Source organism: Haliotis rufescens, unplaced genomic scaffold (genome assembly GCF_023055435.1).
Source record: "Haliotis rufescens isolate VD_foot unplaced genomic scaffold, xgHalRufe1.0.p SCAF_130, whole genome shotgun sequence".
Taxonomy (NCBI): Eukaryota; Metazoa; Mollusca; class Gastropoda; order Lepetellida; family Haliotidae; genus Haliotis; species Haliotis rufescens.
The window spans coordinates 551,714-573,616 of record NW_025963814.1 but is presented as its reverse complement, the minus strand read 5'-3'; the positions used below and the strand labels follow the sequence as shown (position 1 = coordinate 573,616).

Sequence of the window (21,903 nt, the reverse complement as noted above, 5' to 3'; positions counted from 1 at the left end):
CATGGCTGTGCAGTACTTTGTGTTCCATGGCTATGCAGTACTTTGTGTTTCATGGATGTGCAGTACTTTGTGTTCCATGGCTGTGGAGTACTTTGTGTTCCATGGCTGTGCAGTGCTCAGTGTTCCATGGCTGTGCAGTACTTTGTGTTCCATGGATGTGCATTACTTTGTGTTCCATGGCTGTGCAGTACTTTGTGTTCCATGGCTATGCAGTACTTCGTGTTCCGTGGCTGTACAGTACTTTGTGTTCCATGGCTGTGCAGTACTTTGTGTTCCATGGCTGTGCAGTACTTTGTGTTCCATGGCTGTGCAGTACTTTGTGTTCCATGGCTGTGCAGTACTTTGTGTTCCGTAGCTGTGCAGTACTTTGTTTTCCATGGCTATGCAGTACTTTGTGTTCCATCTCTGTGCAGTACTTTGTGTTCCATGGCTGTGCAGTACTTTGTGTTACATGGCTGTGCAGTACTTTGTGTTCGATTGCTATTCAGTACTTTGTGTTCCATGGATATACAGTACTTTCTGTTCCATGGCTGTGCAGTAATTTGTGTTCCATGGCTGTGCAGTACTTTGTGTTCCATGGCTGTGCAGTACTTTGTGTTCCATGGCTATGCAGTACTTTGTGTTTCATGGATGTGCAGTACTTTGTGTTCCATGGCTGTGGAGTACTTTGTGTTCCATGGCTGTGCAGTACTCTGTGTTCCATGGCTGTGCAGTACTTTGTGTTCGATTGCTGTGCAGTAGTTCGTGTTCCGTGGCTGTACAGTACTTTCTGTTCCATGGCTGTGCATTACTTTGTGTTCCATGGATGTGCAGTACTTTGTGTTCCATAGCTATGCAGTACTTCGTGTTCCGTGGCTGTACAGTACTTTGTGTTCCATGGCTGTGCAGTACTTTGTGTTCCATGTCTGTGCAGTACATTGTGTTGCATGGCTATGCAGTAATTATTGTTCCATGGCTATGCAGTACTTTGTGTTCCATGGCTATGCAGAACTTTGTGTTCCATGGTTATGCAGTACTTTGTGTTCCATGGCTATGCAGTACTTTGTGTTCCATGGCTGTGCACTACTTTGTGTTCCATGGCTGTGCAGTACTTTGTGTTGCATGGCTATGCAGTACTTTGTGTTCCATGGCTGTGCAGTACTTTGTGTTTCATGGCTATGCAGTACTTTGTGTTCCATGGCTGTGCAGTACTTTGTGTTCCATGGCTATGTAGTACTTTGTTTTCCATGGCTATGCAGTACTTTCTGTTCCATGTCTGTGCAGTACTTTGTGTTCCATGGCTATGCAGTACTTTGTGTTCCATGGCTATGCAGTACTTTGTGTTCCGTAGCTTTGCAGTACTTTGTGTTCCATGGCTATGCAGTACTTTGTGTTCCATGGTTGTGCAGTACTTTGTGTTGCATGACTGTGCAGTACTTTGTGTTCCATGGCTGTGCAGTACTTTGTGTTCCATGGCTGTGCAGTTCTTTGTGTTCCATGGCTGTACAGATCTTTGTGTTCCATGGCTATGCAGTACTTTGTGTTCCATGGCTGTGCAGTACTTTGTGTTCAATGGCTGTGCAGTACTTTCTGTTCCATGCCTATGCAGTACTTTGTGTTCCATGGCTGTGCAGTACTTTGTGTTCCATGGCTGTGCAGTACTTTGTGTTTCATGGATGTGCAGTACTTTCTGTTCCATAGCTATGCAGTACTTTGTGTTCCGTGGCTGTACAGTACTGTGTGTTCTATTGCTGTGCAGTAATTTGTGTTCCATGGCTGTGCAGTACGTTATTTTCCATGGCTGTGCAGTACTTTGTGTTCGATTGCTGTGCAGTACTTTGTGTTCCGTGGCTGTACAGTACTTTGTGTTCTATTGCTGTGCAGTACTTTGTGTTCCATGGCTGTGCAGTACTTTGTGTTTCATGACTATGCAGTACTTTGTGTTCCATGGCTGTGTAGTACTCTGTGTTCCATGGCTGTGCAGTACTTTGTGTTACATGGCTGTGCAGTACTTTGTGTTCCATGGCTGTGCAGTACTTTGTGTTCCATGGATATACAGTACTTTCTGTTCCATGGCTGTGCACTACTTTGTGTTCCATGGCTGTGCAGTACTTTGTGTTCCATGGCTATGCAGTACTTTGTGTTCCATGGCTGTGCAGTGCTTTGTGTTCCATGGCTGTGCAGTACTTTGTGTTCCATGGCTATGGAGTACTTTGTGTTTCATGGATGTGCAGTACTTTGTGTTCCATGGCTGTGGAGTACTTTGTGTTCCATGGATGTGCATTACTTTGTGTTCCAAGGCTGTGCAGTACGTTGTGTTCCATGGATGTGCATTACTTTGTGTTCCAAGGCTGTGCAGTACTTTGTGTTCCATGGCTATGCAGTACTTTGTGTTCCGTGGCTGTACAGTACTTTGTGTTCCATGGCTGTGCAGTACTTTGTGTTCCATGGCTGTGCAGTACTTTGTGTTCCATGGCTGTGCAGTACTTTGTGTTCGATTGCTGTGCAGTACTTTGTGTTCCCTGGATATACAGTACTTTCTGTTCCATGGCTATGCAGTACTTTGTGTTCCATGAATGTGCAGTACTTTGTGTTCCATGGCTGTGCAGTACTTTGTGTTCCATGGATGTGCAGTACTTTGTGTTCCATGGCTGTGCAGTACTTTGTGTTCCATGGCTATGCAGTACTTTGTGTTACATGGCTGTGCAGTACTTTGTGTTCCATGGCTATGCAGTACTTTGTGTTCCATGGCTGTGCAGTACTTTGTGTTCCATGTCTGTGCAGTACTTTGTGTTCCATGGCTATGCAATACTTTGTGTTCCATGGCTGTGCAGTACTTTGAGTTCCGTAGCTCTGCAGTACTTTGTGTTCCATGGCTATGCAGTACTTTCTTTTCCATGGCTGTGCAGTACTTTGTGTTCCATGGCTATGCAGTACTTATTGTTCCATGGCTGTGCAGTACTTTGTGTTCCATGGCTATGCAGTACTTCGTGTTCCGTGGCTGTACAGTACTTTGTGTTCCATGGCTGTGCAGTACTTTGTGTTCCATGGCTGTGCAGTACTTTGTGTTCCATGGCTGTGCAGTACTTTGTGTTCGATTGCTGTGCAGTACTTTGTGTTCCCTGGATATACAGTACTTTCTGTTCCATGGCTGTGCATTACTTTGTGTTCCATGGATGTGCAGTACTTTGTGTTCCATGGCTGTGCAGTACTTTGTGTTCCATGGATGTGCAGTACTTTGTGTTCCATGGCTGTGCAGTACTTTGTGTTCCATGGCTATGCAGTACTTTGTGTTACATGGCTGTGCAGTACTTTGTGTTCCATGGCTATGCAGTACTTTGTGTTCCGTGGCTGTGCAGTACTTTGTGTTCCATGTCTGTGCAGTACTTTGTGTTCCATGGCTATGCAGTACTTTGTGTTCCATGGCTGTGCAGTACTTTGTGTTCCGTAGCTCTGCAGTACTTTGTGTTCCATGGCTATGCAGTACTTTGTGTTCCATGGCTATGCAGTACTTTGTGTTCCATGGCTGTGCAGTACTTTGTGTTCAATGGCTGTGCAGTACTTTGTGTTACATGGCTGTGCAGTACTTTGTGTTCCATGGCTGTGCAGTACTTTGTGTTCCATGGCTGTGCAGTACTTTGTGTTCCATGGCTATGCAGTAATTATTGTTCCATGGCTATGCAGTACTTTGTGTTCCATGGCTATGCAGAACTTTGTGTTCCATGGTTATGCAGTACTTTGTGTTCCATGGCTGTGCAGTACTTTGTGTTCGATGGCGGTGCACTACTTTGTGTTCCATGGCTGTGTAGTACTTTGTGTTCGATTGCTATGCAGTACTTTGTGTTCCATGGCTATGCAGTACTTTGTGTTCCATGGCTATGCAGTACTTTGTGTTCCATGGCTGTGCAGTACTTTGTGTTCCATGGCTATGCAGTACTTTGTGTTCCGTGTCTGTGCAGTACTTTGTGTTCCATGGCTATGCAGTACTTTGTGTTCCATGGCTATGCAGTACTTTGTGTCCCGTAGCTGTGCAGTACTTTGTGTTCCATGGCTATGCAGTACTTTGTGTTCCATGGTTGTGCAGTACTTTGTGTTCCATGACTGTGCAGTACTTTGTGTTCGATTGCTGTGCAGTACTTTGTGTTCCATGGCTGTGCAGTACGTTGTGTTCCATGGCTATGCAGTACTTTGTGTTCGATTGCTGTGCAGTACTTTGTGTTCCCTGGATATACAGTACTTTCTGTTCCATGGCTGTGCATTACTTTGTGTTCCATGGTTATGCAGTACTTTCTGTTCCATGGCTGTGCAGTACTTTGTTTTCCATGGTTGTGCAGTACTTTGTGTTCCATGGCTGTGCAGTACTCTGTGTTCCATGGCTGTGCAATAATTTGTGTTCCATGGTTGTGCAGTACTTTGTGTTCCATGGTTGTGCAGTACTTTGTGTTCCATGGCTGTGCAGTACTTTGTGTTCCATGGCTATGCAGTACTTTGTGTTCCTTGTGTTACTCTGGTGATGAGGTACTTAATGTTACCCTGGCTATGAAGTACAATATGTTACCTGGCTGTGCAATACTACATGTTACCCTGTCTATACAGTACTACATGTTACTCTGGTTATGCGGTACTTAATGTTACCCTGGCTATGAAGTACAATATGTTTTCTGGCTATGCAATGCTACATATGTTACAAGTTATTGCTGTGATTTTTGGAGAACCGCACACAGCCCACCCTTCTAACCCGGCTCATCTTGACTGAAAATAGGCCAATTTGGCCTGAAACGGGTTTTGGCAGTATCCACTTCACATCTTGAAAACTCAGTTCCTTAATGATATTTTTCAAGGAAACCCATTTAAAACACAAGAGAAGTTCTTATCCCAACAGATGTTACCAGTTATTGCTGTGATTTTTAGAGAACCGCACACAGCCCACCCTTCTAACCCGGCTCATCTTGACTGAAAAATAGGCCAATTTGGCCTGAAACGGTTTTGGCAGTATCCACTTCACATCTTGAAAACTCAGTTCCTAAATGATATTTTTCAAGGGAACCCATTTAAAACACAAGAGAAGTTCTTATCCCAACAGATGTTACCAGTTATTGCTGTGATTTTTGGAGAACCGCACACAGCCCACCCTTCTAACCCGGTTCATCATGACTGAAAATAGGCTTATTTGGCTTGAAATGGGTTTTTGCAGTATCCACTTCACATCTTACAAACTAGAGTCTTAAATCATATTTTTCAAGGAAACCAATTTAAAACAAAAGAGAAGTTTTTATCCCAACAGATGTTACCAGTTATTGCTGTGATTTTTGGAGAACCGCACACAGCCCACCCTTCTAACCCGGCACATCATGACTGAAAATAGGCCAGCTTGGCTTGAAACGGATTTGGGCAGTATCCGCTTCACATCTTACAAACGAATATCCTAAATTATATAATTCAGGGAAACCCATTTAAAACATAAGAGAAGTTCTTATCCCAACATATGTTACCAGATATTTCTTTGATTTTTGGAGAACCGCACACAGCCCACCCTTCTAACCCGGCACATCATGACTTAAAAATAGGCCAATTTGGCTTGAAACAGGTTTTGACAGTATACACTTCACATCTTGAAAACTAATATCCTCAATGATATTTTTCAAGGGAACCCATTTAAAACACAAGAGAAGTTCTTATCCCAACACATGTTACCAGTTATTGCTGTGATTTTTTTTGAGAACCGCACACAGCCCACCCTTCTAATCCAGCTGATCTTGACTGAAAATTGGCCAGTTTTCTCTTGAAACGGGTTCTGGCAGTACCTGCTTCAGATCCTACAAACTGAATTCCTAAATAATGTTTTTCAAGGAAACCCATTTAAAACACAAGAGAAGTTCTTATCCCAACAGATGTTACCAGTTATTGCTGTGATTTTAGGAGAACCGCACACAGCCCACCCTTCTAACCCGGCTCATCAGGATTGAAAATAGGCCTATTTGGCTTGAAACGGGTTTTGGCAGTGTCCACTTCACATCTTACAAACTAATATCCTAAATAATATAATTCAAGGGAACCCATTTAAAATATAAGAGAGGTTCTTATCCCAACAGATGTTACCAGATATTTCTTTGATTTTTGGAGAACCGCACACAGCCCACCCTTCTAACCCGGCACGTCTTGACTGAAAATTGGCCAGTTTTGGCTTGAAACAGGTTTGGGCAGTATCCACTTCACATCTTACAAACTTAATTCATAAAAAATATTTTTCAAGGAAACCCATTTAAAACACAAGAGAAGTTCTTATCCCAACAGATGTTACCAGTTATTGCTGTGATTTTTGGAGAACCGCACACAGCCCACCCTTCTAACCCGGCTCATCAGGATTGAAAATAGGCCTATTTGGCTTGAAACGGGTTTTGGCAGTGTCCACTTCACATCTTACAAACTAATATCCTAAATAATATAATTCAAGGGAACCCATTTAAAATATAAGAGAGGTTCTTATCCCAACAGATGTTACCAGTTATTGCTGTGATTTTAGGAGAACCGCACACAGCCCACCCTTCTAACCCGGCTCATCATGATTGAAAATAGGCCTATTTGGCTTGAAACGGGTTTTGGCAGTGTCCACTTCACATCTTACAAACTTAATTCATAAATAATATTTTTCAAGGAAACCCATTTAAAACACAAGAGAAGTTCTTATCCCAACAGATGTTACCAGTTATTGCTGTGATTTTTGGAGAACCGCACACAGCCCACCCTTCTAACCCGGTTCATCTTGACTGAAAATAGGCTTATTTGGCTTGAAATGGGTTTTTGCAGAATCCACTTCACATCTTACAAACTAAAGTCCTACATAATATTTTTCAAGGAAACCCATTTAACACACAAGAGAAGTTCTTATCCCAACAGATGTTACCAGTTATTGCTGTGATTTTTAGAAAACCGCACACAGCCCACCCTTCTAAACCGGCACATCATGACTGAAAAATAGGCCAATTTGGCCTGAAACGGTTTGGGCAGTATCCACTTCACATCTTGAAAACTCAGTTCCTAAATGATATTTTTCAAGGAAACCAATTTAACACACAAGAGAAGTTCTTATCCCAACAGATGTTACCAGTTATTGCTGTGATTTTTAGAAAACCGCACACAGCCCACCCTTCTAAACCGGCACATCATGACTGAAAAATAGGCCAATTTGGCTTTAAACAGGTTTTGGCAGTATCCACTTCACACCTTGAAAACTAATATCTTAAATAATATTTTGCAAGGAAACCAATTTAAATGACAAGAGAAGTTCTTATCCGAACACATGTTACCAGTTATTGTTGTTATTTTTGGAAAACAGCACACAGCCCACCCTTCTAACCCGGCTCATCTTGACTGAAAATAGGTCAATTTGGCTTGAAACGGGTTCTGGCAGTACCCGCTTCCCATCCTACAAACTGATATCCTAAATAATATTTTTCAAGGAAACCAATTTAAAACACAAGAGAAGTTCTTATCCCAACAGATGTTACCAGTTATTGCTGTGATTTTTGGAGAACCGCACCCTTCTAAACCGGGAAATAGGCCAGTTTGGCTTGAAACGGGTTTTGGCAGTATTCACTTCTCATCTTGAAATAAAATAATATGTAAATATTAACAAAAGTAAAGATCCTTTCCCAACAGATGTGACCAGTTTTTGTCGTAATGTTGGGCGTCTGTGTCTAAATTCGTCACATCTCAACTCATAAAAGGCCAATTCTATTGTAGCAAAACAATATAGTAGCAGTAATAGTAGCAGTAGTTGTGGTAGCAGCAGTAGTAGTTTGTTTGTGTGTTTCTTTTTTAACCCCGCACTCAGTAATACTCCAGCTATATGACACCAGTCTGTAAGAAATCGAGTCTGGACCAGAAAACCCAGTGGCTGACATCATGAACATCGATCTACGCAATTGGGACACAATAACATGGATCAATAAAGTCAGCGGGCCTCACCCGCGGTTGCCTCTTTCTAGTCTTCACAATTACAGTAGCAGCAGCAGTAGTAGTAGTAGAAGTAGTAGTAGTAGTAGCAGCAGTAGCAGCAGCAGCAGCAGCAGCAGCAGCAGTAGCAGTAGTAGCAGCAGTAGTAGTAGTAGTAGTGGCAGCAGTAGCAGCAGTAGTAGTAGTAGTAGTAGTAGCAGCAGCAGCAGCAGTAGTAGTAGTAGTAGTAGTAGTAGTAGCAGCAGTAGCAGTAGCAGCAGCAGCAGCAGTGGTAGTAGTAGTAGTAGTAGTAGTAGTGGGAGTAGTAGCAGTAGTAGCAGTCGTAGTAGTTGTAGTAAAAGCAGCAGTAGTAGTTGTAGTAGTAGTTGTTGTAGCAGTAGTGGTAGTAGCAGTAGTAGCAGCAGTAATAGTAGTAGTGGTAGCAACAGTAGTGGTAGTAGCAGTAGAAGTAGCAGTAGCAGTCATAGTAGTAATGGTAGCAGCAGCGGTAGTAGTAGTGGTAGTAGCAGTAGTAGTAGTAGTTTTGGTAGTAGGAGTAGAAGTAGTAGTAGAAGCAGTAGTATTAGTGGTAGTAGCAGTAGTAGTAGTAGTAGTAGTAGTAGTAGTAGTAGTAGTAGTAGTAGTAGTAGTAGTAGTAGGTGCTAGAGCAGTAGTAGGTGCTATAGTAGTAGGAGTAGGTTTGCGTTGTTTGTATTTATCTAATATCTTCAGAACAAAGCAATCCCCATCAACTGTAAACGAAAATATATACATTGCGTGTAATAAACATGGTGTAAGTTGACAATTTTAAACTAACAACAACGAATTTGACAGATGATAGCAAATGCCAATTCCAGTCACTCAACCGCCGAACTGCCATAGCTGAACTCTATGGTCTTCAGAGTTATCTGCCCTTGTTTGGAAACAAATCGCCAGCACACAAAGTCAGCGAAGCTTTGTCGGCTGAGTGGGTTGGATTTGTTTCCAAGGGCAGATAACTCGTAAGACCATAGATAACTGTCAATTTAGTGCATCACTCTGGCAGAGTGGGTTCGAATCCCGGACGGGACCCTGCTTATACCTACTCTATACCTAGACTGTACCTAGCGTATATTGTAGTAGCAAGTACATACACTGTACCTTACCTGTACCTGGCATTTATCTTTCCTGTACCTAGCCCGTACCTAGCCTGTAACTGGCCTGTAACTAGCCTGTATCAAACTACCATGTACCTTGCTTGTACCTAGCCTCTACCGAGCCTGTCCTCAAGTCTCCCGCGTCCTCCGATATGGCATCAGCACAGAAGTCCGGCAAGACGAAGAAGAAGAAGAAGTCGATGGGTGGTAACGCTGACAAAAACACTCCAGTGACACGCACGACTGACAAAACTCCTGGTTCAAACAAGAAGACACTCACACGATCTCGGGCAGCAGATTTCTTCTGAGTTGTGTCACCATGAATGTTGTACTGAGATTCAATAGCAACACAAGAGGCCTATGCGCTATACGCCAAGGATGCCGACAATATCGACTCCACACCAGCCTCCGTAACACCGAGGTCTGCTGCAACTACAACTACAAGTGTCCTGGTTGCCAAGGTTGTTGTTATGGTAACAGGTGTGATTGTCCTGGAAGCAGGAGTGTCCTGTTATACTTTGTGACCACTCACTCACTCACTCACTCACTCACTCACTCACTCATGTAGCAGATCGTGTACAGTGGTACTATAGACGGGAACAGGGATACACTGAGTTAAGGCAAGTTCACTGGCAGCTGTCTATAGCTGGGTGGGGTGGGGTGGGGTGGGGCTCAATTGGAGGAGCATTCTTCACATATTGTCAGGGGAGGATGTTTTTTGGGGGGGTGTTTAGAGAGTGGGGTCGCATCCTTCACATAATTTTTTTTGGGGGGGTAAAGAGTGGGGTGGCAACTTTAATATATTTTGGGGTTGGGAGTGGGATAGCCATGCAGTTAACACATGGTTAAAGTGAGTGAGTGAGTGAGTTGGGTTTAGCGCTGTTTTTAGCAATATTTCAGTTATATCACAGTGTGTCAGCTTAATGTGGGAGGAAAGCCCGAAGTGAAGCAGGTCTCAGAAGTTTACCACTTTGGTGAAACCCACAAGCACAGGTATGGTGCTGACGAACCTAAGAACTTAACGGGGCGAACCAGGTTCGTACCTACAATCATAGGTTTCTGGCGTAGCCAAGGGATACAACTCTGTACAGCGAATTGCGGCGCCTTAGACGGCCACCTGTGTCCCCTTGTAGCTAAAGAATTAGAGAAAAACCATCGAGCTACGAGGAAGCACGGATTGCCTGACCCGGGTTAATGAATGGAGGTACAGGTCCCCCCTGTATCGAGTAGGTTATTGAGAGAGATAATGAAGAAAAAATGTCAATCCTACAGAAAAACTTCACTAAAGGCAGCCTATTGTTCAGATGACATTTAATGTATTTAATTTGTGACGTCAAGAACAATGGCTGAAGTAACATATTTTATTCAACGGTGACGCACGATGACATCACATGACTTCAACTGACCAATCAGCATTTAGAATCGATAAAATGCCAATACCAGAATGTTATTCTGCATGGTCATTCTACCTTTATGGGTTCTGTATTCAACGTAATAAGGACCCAGGGCACTCTCAAAATTAAATAGGGGGCTCTTATTAGAATACTATTTTGCTAAGAAAAAAAAACAGAGTTGAAAGATCGTAAATTTTGTGGTTTATGCTGACAGCCTGAAATGATACAAAGAAAAGTCTGTGTGTATTATACACGACAAATCTTTTTTCCAGAATTTAAATGCCCATAATTGAGGGTGCATATAACACACAAGTGCATATCATACACGAATAAATAAGTCTTGTGTACATTGATCAATCAGAAGGGATGCTAATTGGGATTGTACACTAGCCAATATATTAGCAAATATAGCCGTGGGCGCTTTTTAGAGCAGGGTACTTATTACGTTGAATACGGTAATATAACACTGATAACGCCCTAGACTCCAGTTGGTTCCCCACATAGGTGCAAAGTAGGAAGCCAGTCTCTCTCTCTCACTCACTCACTCACTCACTCACTCACTCACTCACTCACTCACCTGGCTAGGACTCGGGTAACCACAATTTGGTAAGTAGAGTTGCTTCCCTTAGCATTGCAAGGATAGGCTTATTGTGGGTTCTATTGGCAGATTTGCCCAGATTATGGTCCTTGGTTTGTCAGAATCATACCCATGGATGTGGTAAATGTCAAAAGACCTGCCTCACTTCAGGCTGTCCGACCACATGAAGCTGACATGCCGTGATATAGCGGCAATACTGCTCAAAGCGATGTTTGATTACCTGAGTGAATGTTGGTCTGAACACGAGATGTTATAATTGTACAGTTTATGATTTGTATATAGGTTTCCATGGTGATGACACAGCACTGCAGTCAGGGTTTGCCACATATTTCTTCATAGTGTGTTACCATGGTTACAGGAGCCAGTTGCCTCTGCAATTCTGTTGAGATTCCGTAGGAAGAAACTGATGTCCAGATTTCGTTGGATAAAATTGAGATTTCTCGAATTGCGAATTTGATTGAGGATTTTCACGAAATCTTGATTTCAAGTAATGATTTCAAGTAATGATTACAAGCCAAAACAAAATGTCTCCTCTACCCTAGATGAATTGATGTGTCCAGATAACACTGAATGATAATGAGGTGTCCAGATTATGTTGAATTATAGTGAGGTGTCCTGATGTCATTGGAGGAAACCTAGCAGTAGCCTAGTGGTTAGAGCGTTCGCTCGTCATGCCGAAAACACGGGTTCGATTCCCGACATGGGTACAATGTGTGAAGCCCATTTCTGGTGTCCCCCGCCGTGATATTGCTGGAATATTGCTAAAAGTGGCGTAAAACCATACTCATTCACTCAAGTTTATCTAATGGAATTTCTTTTGGAATAATCAACATGTCCCAATAGTCAAGTCTTCCAATTTCATGGGGGACAAAATTGAGGCCTACAGATTACGTTGGATGGGATTGAGAATGTTTAAAATCAGTGGGGGGAGTATGAGCGATGTCCTATTTATGCAGTTTCAGCAGCTTTTGTCCTGTTCAACTCTTGATAAGGATAATCACTCATATCATATATAGAGATATTATATGAGTGTTCATGTCATACTATGTTTACGACACGAGTGTCGAAATACCGGAATTTAGGCGCAAGTTTCAGAAACATAGTATGACATGGACACGAATATGCCAGCAATGTTCTATTTATTACCGAAGACACACAGAGACGAATTGTAGAGTTTACCTTTAACGACAGTAAGTCACAATAGCAGCTGAACCACAATTTGTCGAATGACGTCAACAATCTTAAGCTATGACACCGTTTCTAGTGTGACGTCATACCGACATTGCGTCACAATAAGATTCGAATGACGTCAACAATGTCGTCCGGATGACGGAAACAATACCCTGTTGTCTCATGATAAGGAAGATATGATTTGTATTAACCCCGATATGTTTGCCCCCGTAGGTTATAAATGAATAAAATATGTTATCCGTGCCCAATATGATAACATCTATGGAGGTTATTCTTTCAATCTTGAATCCTTCATTACATTATACACTTGGCATATAAGGGTTTGTTTTGTTCATGGGAAGATAAAAATGTCCCTATCAAAAATGGAGTAGTATACATTGATGGAGTATGGAACATGCTGATGAAACAGCACTGAAACATGTGTGGTCCCCCCGAATGAGTTTGTGTCAGAGGTGGCTTGGTCTTCCTGCTAGAAAGGCATTACTTAACTTTCCTGTCTGCAGTGCTGATGGTGGCTTATAGAAACGGGGTTCCAGGGTGTGGGTCAATCTCGTGTTGGTATCAATGAACACCCAGTCGTTCAGGTTCAGGAGTGTTTCTTGTGGAGTATTGCTCACACAGAAGTGCCTACCGTTATGATTTGGCTGTAGTCATTGTGAGTTTTATCCAAACATTATGGTGTTACGGTGATGTAACTAAATGTATTACAAAAAACATATATCGTATTCGACGTAATAAGCGCCCCGCTCTAATAAGCGCCCACGGCGACATTTGCTAAGATATTGGCTAGTGAACAATCCCAATTAGCACCCCTTCCGATTGATCAATGTACACAGGACATTTATTTGCGTATAATATGCACTCGTGTGTTATATGCACCCTTAATTATAGGCAGTTAAATTCTGGAGAAATATATCTGTCGTACATAAACATTTCAGGCTGTCAACATAAACCACGAAATTTATCTTTCAACTCTGTTGGGTTTTTTCCACCAAAATATTAATCTAATAAGAGCCCCCTATTTCTAATTTTGAGAGCGCCCTGGGCGCTTATTACGTCGAATATGGTAAATCATATTTTTTTTAAAACAGACCTTTCGTAGTTACTTGATGCATTGCATGTAATTTGTTGAAGATTAACGTGGCATTCTGTCCAGACGTACACTGTAAGGAGCTCTGAATTAATATTACTTTAAGAAATATATTCGGTAATCTTATTTCTTTCAAATAGCTGTTGAGTGAGTATGTGAAAATATGTGTACAATTTTTACGAATGTAAAAGACATGCACACTTGGTACAATAAAAAATAGCTCCCAGTGGCTGACGGTGATAGAAACTTGAAACGAAAGAAACTAACCTCACCGGGTTGCTATGGTGATTACTGACAATAAATAAACAGTGAAAATGACTGCCTACTTTATCCAGATATTACTGAAAGGGAATAAATAGGCTGGGCACCTGTGCTCATGTTATCAGCCACTGGATTGCTGGTCCGGACTTGACGATTTACAGCATGTTGTGGGGTGGTCGGGTAGCCTAGTGGTTTAAGCGTTCGCTCGTCACACCAAAGACCCAGGTTCGATTTCCGACATGGGTACATTGTGTGAAGCCTGTTTCTGGTGTCCCCCGCCTTGATATTGCTGGAATATTGCTAAAAGTGGCGTAAAACCATACTCACTCACTTCAGGATGTTGTGATATTGCTGAAATATTTCTGAGTCTTAACCTGTCCCTCACTTCACCCTTGGGACAGGATTCTATACTACACTACACTTGATAAGGATATATATTTTCTTTTCCATGATACCCCAAAATGATTTTCATGTCAAGAATATATTTAAATATTTGGCATTGTTGTCCTCATAGGTTCAGTATTATATACTACTCAAAAGAAGTTAAGGAAACCCAATTTTTGCATAAAACTATAAACTACTTTTATAACAAACACGCTTATAATGAACTGATGGATAGTAGCGTCCTTTTGCTGTATATATGCTTATGATGAACTACGGTTTTAAGAAACAAAAATTAGTGGTCCCTTTGAGTTCGTTATTACCATAGGTTACTGTAGTTATTCGGTCATGTTATGACAGATTAACTGTAATCATATGAAAGTATCGGGGTTCTTTAACTCCTTGTGAGTAGTCTGTTTTATTTTGGGTTTATTCAAGAGGACCAGACCAGTGAGTTGTGATATTGTTGTGTTGTCGCACCCTGTTTGTGAGTGGACGAATGGCGCTGTGTGACAGTCTACAGTTTTACATCACATCAGTCTGGACCAGTCATCCTGGTGGCTCAGTCACTGGGGTAGCGGGGGGCACGGGGGGCCCAGTTGTCTAAGGCGATGTGCAGAGTTGCGACCCTTGGGCACGCCAGAAACCTACGATTGTGGGTTCGAATCCCGGTTAGCCCCGATTATGTTTCTAGGTTTGTCAGCACCATACCCATGCTCGTGGGTTTCACCAAAGTGGTAAACGTCTGAGACCTGCATCACTTTGGGCTTTCCTCCCACATTAAGCTGACACGCCGCGATATAACTGGAATACTGTTAAAAGCGGCGTTAAACCCCAACTCACTCACTCGCTGGTGTAGCTCTGATTTACTTGCAATCTGAAGTGGTGTATACTACTCAAAAGATGTTAGACAGATTAACCACAGTAATTTGAAGAATCAGGTGTTCCTTAACTTCTTTTGAGTAGTATATTAGGAAAAGACCTACCCTTGCTTGACCGGATGACATTCTTGAACCATGTTGTACATTGTAGAAGTTGAAGACAATTGAATAAACAATGAGTATTGTTTCTGCATTCTGTGTTCTTGATGTTTGATGCTCATGATATCAATCAGTGGCTGTGTCAAGATTTACAGTAATTTGTCTTCTTAGATTTTTATTTACATCCACTTGTCAGTACGAACACATGGCTGACCAACATGAGGATTGGATGGTTAACATTACTATAATCTCATATCATACATTTATATACCACAGGTATCGAGGTACTAATGCGGGTATTTAAAAGCGGTCTTATTTGTTCCCTGGCCAGTGCATCCGTTTGCATTCCAGTTATCATTCTCAACTCCCTGGGGAGTATACAACCCAACCTGTTAGTTTTTACATCCACTTCACCTACCGGGTACCCATTCCCTGGTGGGTGAACAGAGGCACATTTGAACTAATTCTCTTGTCCAGGGTGACCCCACACGTTGTGACACTTGTGTTTCGGTGTATGTACGTATCCGTGTTTCCACCATCTTGTCATCTACCGTCGGACGAGTGGGTTCTTTTGAGTGCACAGGGTGAATGTTCTGTACACTAGGAGTAGTCACAACACCTTAAAGACCCGTAAATATTGTTGGTCCCAAGGCTGAATAACAACCTGGTCACATGCGGGAACGATCTCAGGACCTGGTGCTTGCTAACCTGGCGCTTTTGACCGCTTGCCCTCACCGCCCCTAATGAGAGACCTGACCACACCCAACTTTATTACAGGCTGCTGTCGCATAGGTCTTCTAATTCAAATATTGTCAATCTTTTTATTATCAATTTCATTAACAAGGACAGTCCTATTACATATCCTTCAGTCTTGTGATATACAAGCCCTTCCAGACCCGTGAAGATCCGTGGTAGAATAGATCTTCAGCAACCCATGCTTGATGTAAAAGGCGACTATGCTTGTCATAAATGGCGACTAACTGGATCGGGTGGTCAGACTCGCTGACTTGGTTGATGCATGTCATCATATCCCAATTGCGTGGATCGATGCTCATGATGTCAATCACTGGATTGTCCAGACTTGATTACTTACAGACCGCCGTCCTATAGCTGGAATATTGCTGAGTGCGGCGGTAAACAACAAACCAACCAACCAAGTTCAGTCGTCATATACGAGCCCCAACAGTCTCTCTCTCTCCTCTTATTCACGAGGAGCTGGGGATCACACGCAGATAAATAACAACAGCAAAGGGTTGATGGTTTGAAACATTTATGCATTTTCTTTATACATGCATGGGAGCCGTGAGCGTCGAGAGGCCACCCACAACTTCATATACAGCAGTCAAGCAGGATAGGTGGCAGGGACATCAGCCCTTCACACAGTACCCTCAGTGAACACTGGAGATAACTAGACATACACCACACTGGCAATATACACATTTATACACCACTTATAGTGGCAAAGGTTTGCATAACAGTGGTTAGTGAACATGAAAAACCAATTCCACAAACTGCCACATATGGACCTAAAACGGAACATATTTAGCACTTGGTGCCCAATTTCATTTCTTTGGAATACCTGAAGGCCATTTCACATATTGTGACAATATTTGATTGTAGTATCCATGGTGACAGGATGTGGAATATGACCAGAATCCGCAAGCTCCTCACAGTGATACCCCGGAGCTCTCTATACTATCACTGCCACCAGTCAAACCTCCCCACTGTGATGCGTGGCCACAACCATGCATGGAGTTGAATTCACAGCCGAATGACCGTTATGTTTACAAACAAGTGATAATGCAGTGACGTGGATACTCTTACCCTTGCTATTTTATTTTCTTTGTTTATCAATCTGAATTTGCGTTTCATGACAACTATCATGTTATTGATATTGTTAGACTTTAAGGGGGAGTTGGTTGATTTTCCATTTGTCTGCAATTGTGAACCAATCTGATCAAACAAACAAAATGATAAATTCATCTTGAAATTATGGTCAGTTATAAACCTTTTCAAAATTCACTATGATATGGGGTTAGAGGGCAAATTTCAAGATTCTTGTAATGGGCGTGCCCCTACTGGTGACAGCGATGTTACCGAGAGTGTAACGAAGGTGTCAAGCGCTGGGAGGGAGCTTGAAGAATCAGGTCCTGTGATTGGAGGAGGTGGGTGATGCTGGATGTACAGGGCATGAGACAGGTCATGAGAACACTGCAAGCAGGGCAACCAAGCGGCATTGTATTAAGTACAGCTTCAAGAACTCATATAAACACCAAAGGCCAACACAAATTGATTGCTACATTATCACCCTGTCCTCTCACCTTCATATTTCATTATAACAGAACTGTTACAAAAACAATAGTGTCAGGGAACTGTAGCTCACCTGGATATGTACGCAACAGTTTTAAAAAACAAAGGCAAATTCTGCTGTCTGCATTGATTTTCATCTATTCTCTGTATAAATACTAAACACTAGAACTAAAGTCTAATGAATTGACCAAAATGTCATCTAAAGGAGAAACATACATGACTCAGTCTTCCAATTTCATAGAAGTGAGTGAGTGAGTGAGGTTTCACGCCGCTTTAAGCAATATTCCAGCAACATCACGGCGGGGGACACCAGAAATGGGCTTCACACATTGAACCCATGTGGGGAATCGAACCCGGGTCTTCGGCGTGAAGAGCGAACGCTTTAACCACTAGGCTACCCGACCGCCCCTTTCATAGAAGTGTTACAGCACATGGAGAGATTTAACAGCATGACTCACAGATAGCTAACTAGATATTAACTTTAATCACATATTGAACAATGACTGAGTAATGGTCATAAATATCTTTTTCAAAATGGCTGCCATGGTGGCCATATTGAAAAACTGATTCCAACCTCTTCAACAGATTCAGTGCCATCATTGTTGGGAATAAACATGTGAAGTGTCAGCTTCATTGGTCTTGTGGATTCTGAGGAGGAGAAATTTACAGTAGACAAACAGACCAGCAGACAACGACATACGCTCACTTTCAATCGTGACCTTGAAAGATGATGTTTTTAAAAATAAAACCCCCTCCTCCTTCACTACATTGATAAATTTGGATCATAATGTAATAATTAATTTCTTGTGGCCAGAGATTAGTGTTGGTGAAAAATATAGTTTGGCTGGAAATACATTCCCCACCCCTCACTCAGCCTGTCCTATACCGTCACTGTGACTTTACCAAGCCACTTTACATTTACCCTTATAGTTCAGGAGGGACAGTGTTCCTGGAACTGCCAGCCAAACCAAGGCCAAGTGCCCTTCAAATGTAGTAATGCAATATTTTACAAATTGGTGTGAGTTGATTATGAAATCGAGGCCCTGTTAAAAAATAACTCAATCTTGGGACATTCATCTTCCAGCCAAACTATTTTTGACATACATGAACAATTTGAAATGTATCCAAGACAATGACAAGGAGTCAGCAGCCTCCATGAATGATGATAGCTTATGTACGGGGAAGTGAGGACAGCAAGTAACAAACATTGTACACAGGGTATAAACAGTTGTATATGTACAGGAGAGGGTACTGCATGGAGGGGGATATCAGCCATACCGCCCGGTAGAAAGTATGTATATATAACAGTGGACATATCTTAGAAAAAAACAACAATATACATAGCACTGTCAAAACAGTCATACAATAAGAATTGGATCAGCTTGTGAGCCAGCATATAAACAACAATAACAGACTCAATGGTCATGAATACCAATGGAAAAAAAAACAAATCCTATGAAAATATGACCTTAACAGATCACCATACATTAGGTATGGCAGGGGGATACAAACATCAAGCCGTCACAATAAAAGTTAAAGTTGCGATAAAAAAATTACAAAATATACTTTAGCTAAGAGGGCATGCCTTGTGTGTAACATATGTTCTAAGTCAACCGTATAAAACATACACACTCCCAATTGTCCTGACTAACTTACTGGTTTCAATGGTCCCAGGCTCAAACCTGAATTGATTCAGCCAGATTCCACCTTATTCAGTAATTGCTGGGGCAGCGAAAAAGGTCAAGGTCGTAAACACTCGATCAAGGTCATAAGCACAAAGTCCAGTGTCATAAGCACAAGGTCAAGGTCATAAGCACTAGGTCATGGTTTCCATGCAATGTCAAAGCCAAATTTTCCAAAGCTTTGACAAATGGAGCATAAAAAGGAGCATGTACTGCCTCCATGAAGTCATGACAGAAATCAGAGTATCCATGGTATCAGCAATGGGAAAAACACTGCACAATAGCAAAACAATAGGAAAAAGATTGTAACTTTGTATGACAGTTATAACCATAGAGTTTTAAGTTTGGGCCTGACAGCAGCCTTCAGCACCAGATCCGACAAAGTTCAGGGTCCAAGACATGAATATACAGTTTAATATGGCAATTAACACTAGCCCACTGCCAGTACAGATGCAAGGTGCTAGTAAATCGGTTGTGCTTCACACAACTGTGAACAGTATTTCACATATACTACTCAAAACAAGTCAAAGAACACCCACAAATGGAAGGTTGTGTGCACCCACCAGCCATGACAGACTAACTATAGTCATAAGAAAACATTGGGCTGTCTTTAACTTCTTTTTGAGTAATATACATGGTGTTTCAGTTTGTGTTAGGAGGAAAGACAGAGTGATGCAGTTCTTCGACGTTTACCACTCTGGTGAAACCCACAACACGGGTATGGTACAGAAAACACCGTGACAATCAAGGTGGATCTAGGATTCGAACCCATGATCACAGGTTCACGGCATGCCTGAGGGAGGAATTGCAGCACACTGCAGCACCTTAGGTGACTGGGCTACCCTTGGCCCTCAAACCAGGGCCACCCCTTGCCCTCAAACCAGGGCCACCCCTGGCCCTTAAACCTGGGCCACCCTTGGCCCTCAAACCAGGGTCAACCCTGCCCTTAAACCTGGGCCACCCTTGGCCCTCAAACCAGGCCACCCCTGGCCCTTAAACCTGGGCCACCCCTGGCCCTCAAACCAGGGCCACCCCTGGCCCTTAAACCAGGGCCTGTAGAGTGTGGAGGACACTGCCGATGTGAGTGCAAATAATACTTTGGTTAACATGTACAAGGAAGAAGATATCGCATTGGCCTATAATGATAGACTCAACTACTTATTTCACACTTAGATGTTTAGTATTTCCCATTAATATACACATGTAATATATAGTATATTCCAAGGAAAATATAGTTTCATGCAAAGTTTTTAAGTTTGCAAATGAGGGCCTTGTACTGATTACCTACCTCGTTAAGATGACCTTGAACCTGTGTTGCTGCTTGTAACAGAGACTGAGGACATCTCATAGTTCAGTTTAACAACAAAATGTCCAGTCAAATGGTAGGAATTTGTCATTTTTCAAAGGTGAACAACAGCAAATAAAAACCTTATCTGACAATATTTATGTCATCTGGAACGTCAGTCTTGATCCCAAAGCTAGTTTCCTTCCGCAACACAGAATTCAGGGCCTCCTTCCACTGTTGAAATTCTATCGTCGACTTACGATAGTCGCAGCACTCGTATCATCTTATAGCGCATGACCCAGTAGTTAATAAGTGTCAATTAACAAATGCAAAATACAAATAATTCCTGTGTGAAATTGCAGCTCTAGACAGCTGTGTACATTATCCTACCTATTCTGGTCAACACACCTTATTAATCACAACAGAAGAACTCTGACATTCCAAAAGAACTCAGCCACAACAGGACTACGCCGTTTGCATGTTTTTTTCAACAGAACGGCCAGTCCAAGTTGAGACAAACCGTGTTTGCAACCTTCTAGTGCCTAGGCTGTGTGAGTGAGTGAGTGAGTATGGCATAACTCAGCTTTTAACAGTATTCCAATTATATTACTTCTTGTCAGCTTAAAGTGGGAGGAAAGCCCGAAGTGATGCAGGTCTCAGATGTTTACCACTTTGGTGAAACCCACGAGCCCGGGTATGGTGCTCACTAAACCTAGAAACATAATCAGGGTGAACCGGGATTCGAACCCACAATCATACACTGCACAGCAAATCGCGGCACCTAAGACAACTGGGCCATCTGTGCCCCCGACTCTTACAGGAGACTTATCAAGTTAAAGATGCTCCTATTTTGAATGCAATAATATACGACTCAACATTTGAACAACATTCATCTTCAGTCAATGGTGTGGTCCTTAGCAAATGTTGAGCAGCATTACTCAATTGGTACACCCATCCTGCAGGAATCTGTATATTCTAGCACAGCATAGACGCTGTGGGGATGTACGGTCAAGGTGCCCCTATCAGCGTTATCTCAATTGATACTCATATCCTGCAGGAATCTGTATATTCCAGCACAGCATAGACGCGGTGGGGATGTACCGTCAAGGTGCCCCTATCAGCGTTATCTCAATTGATACTCATATCCTGCAGGAATCTGTACATTCCAGCATAGCATAGACGCTGTGGGGATGTACGGTCAAGGTGCCCCTATCAGCTTTATCTCAATTGATACACCCATCCTGCAGGAATCTGTATATTCCAGCACAGCATAGACGCGGTGGGGATGTACCGTCAAGGTGCCCCTATCAGCATTATCTCAATTGATACTCATATCCTGCAGGAATCTGTATATTCTAGCATAGCATAGACGCAGTGGGGATGTACGGTCAAGGTGCCCCTATCAGCGTTATCTCAATTGATACTCATATCCTGCAGGAATCTGTATATTCCAGCACAGCATAGACGCGGTGGGGATGTACCGTCAAGGTGCCCCTATCAGCGTTATCTCAATTGATACTCATATCCTGCAGGAATCTGTACATTCCAGCATAGCATAGACGCTGTGGGGATGTACGGTCAAGGTGCCCCTATCAGCTTTATCTCAATTGATACACCCATCCTGCAGGAATCTGTATATTCCAGCACAGCATAGACGCGGTGGGGATGTACCGTCAAGGTG

The 21,903-nt window shown here is 42.5% G+C and overlaps 1 protein-coding gene and 1 long non-coding RNA gene across 2 annotated transcripts in view; both read right to left on the bottom strand.

The window, feature by feature from the left end:
• Positions 1-14,972, bottom strand: part of LOC125378942 — a 52,136-nt gene extending 37,164 nt beyond the window's left edge. The window contains exons 1-2 of the mRNA XM_048394884.1: positions 14,952-14,972; positions 9,158-9,354 (exon numbers count right to left, since the gene is read on the bottom strand). Of these exons, the coding sequence (XP_048250841.1) occupies positions 9,158-9,354; positions 14,952-14,972 (218 nt within the window). The remainder of the gene's footprint in view (positions 1-9,157; positions 9,355-14,951) is intronic.
• Positions 14,973-18,201: 3,229 nt separating this feature from the next.
• On the bottom strand, positions 18,202-21,903 carry LOC125378939. Its single transcript, XR_007220536.1, has 2 exons — positions 19,985-21,903; positions 18,202-19,842 (listed from the first exon to the last, which is right to left on the bottom strand). It is a non-coding gene; the product is annotated as an uncharacterized LOC125378939 (long non-coding RNA).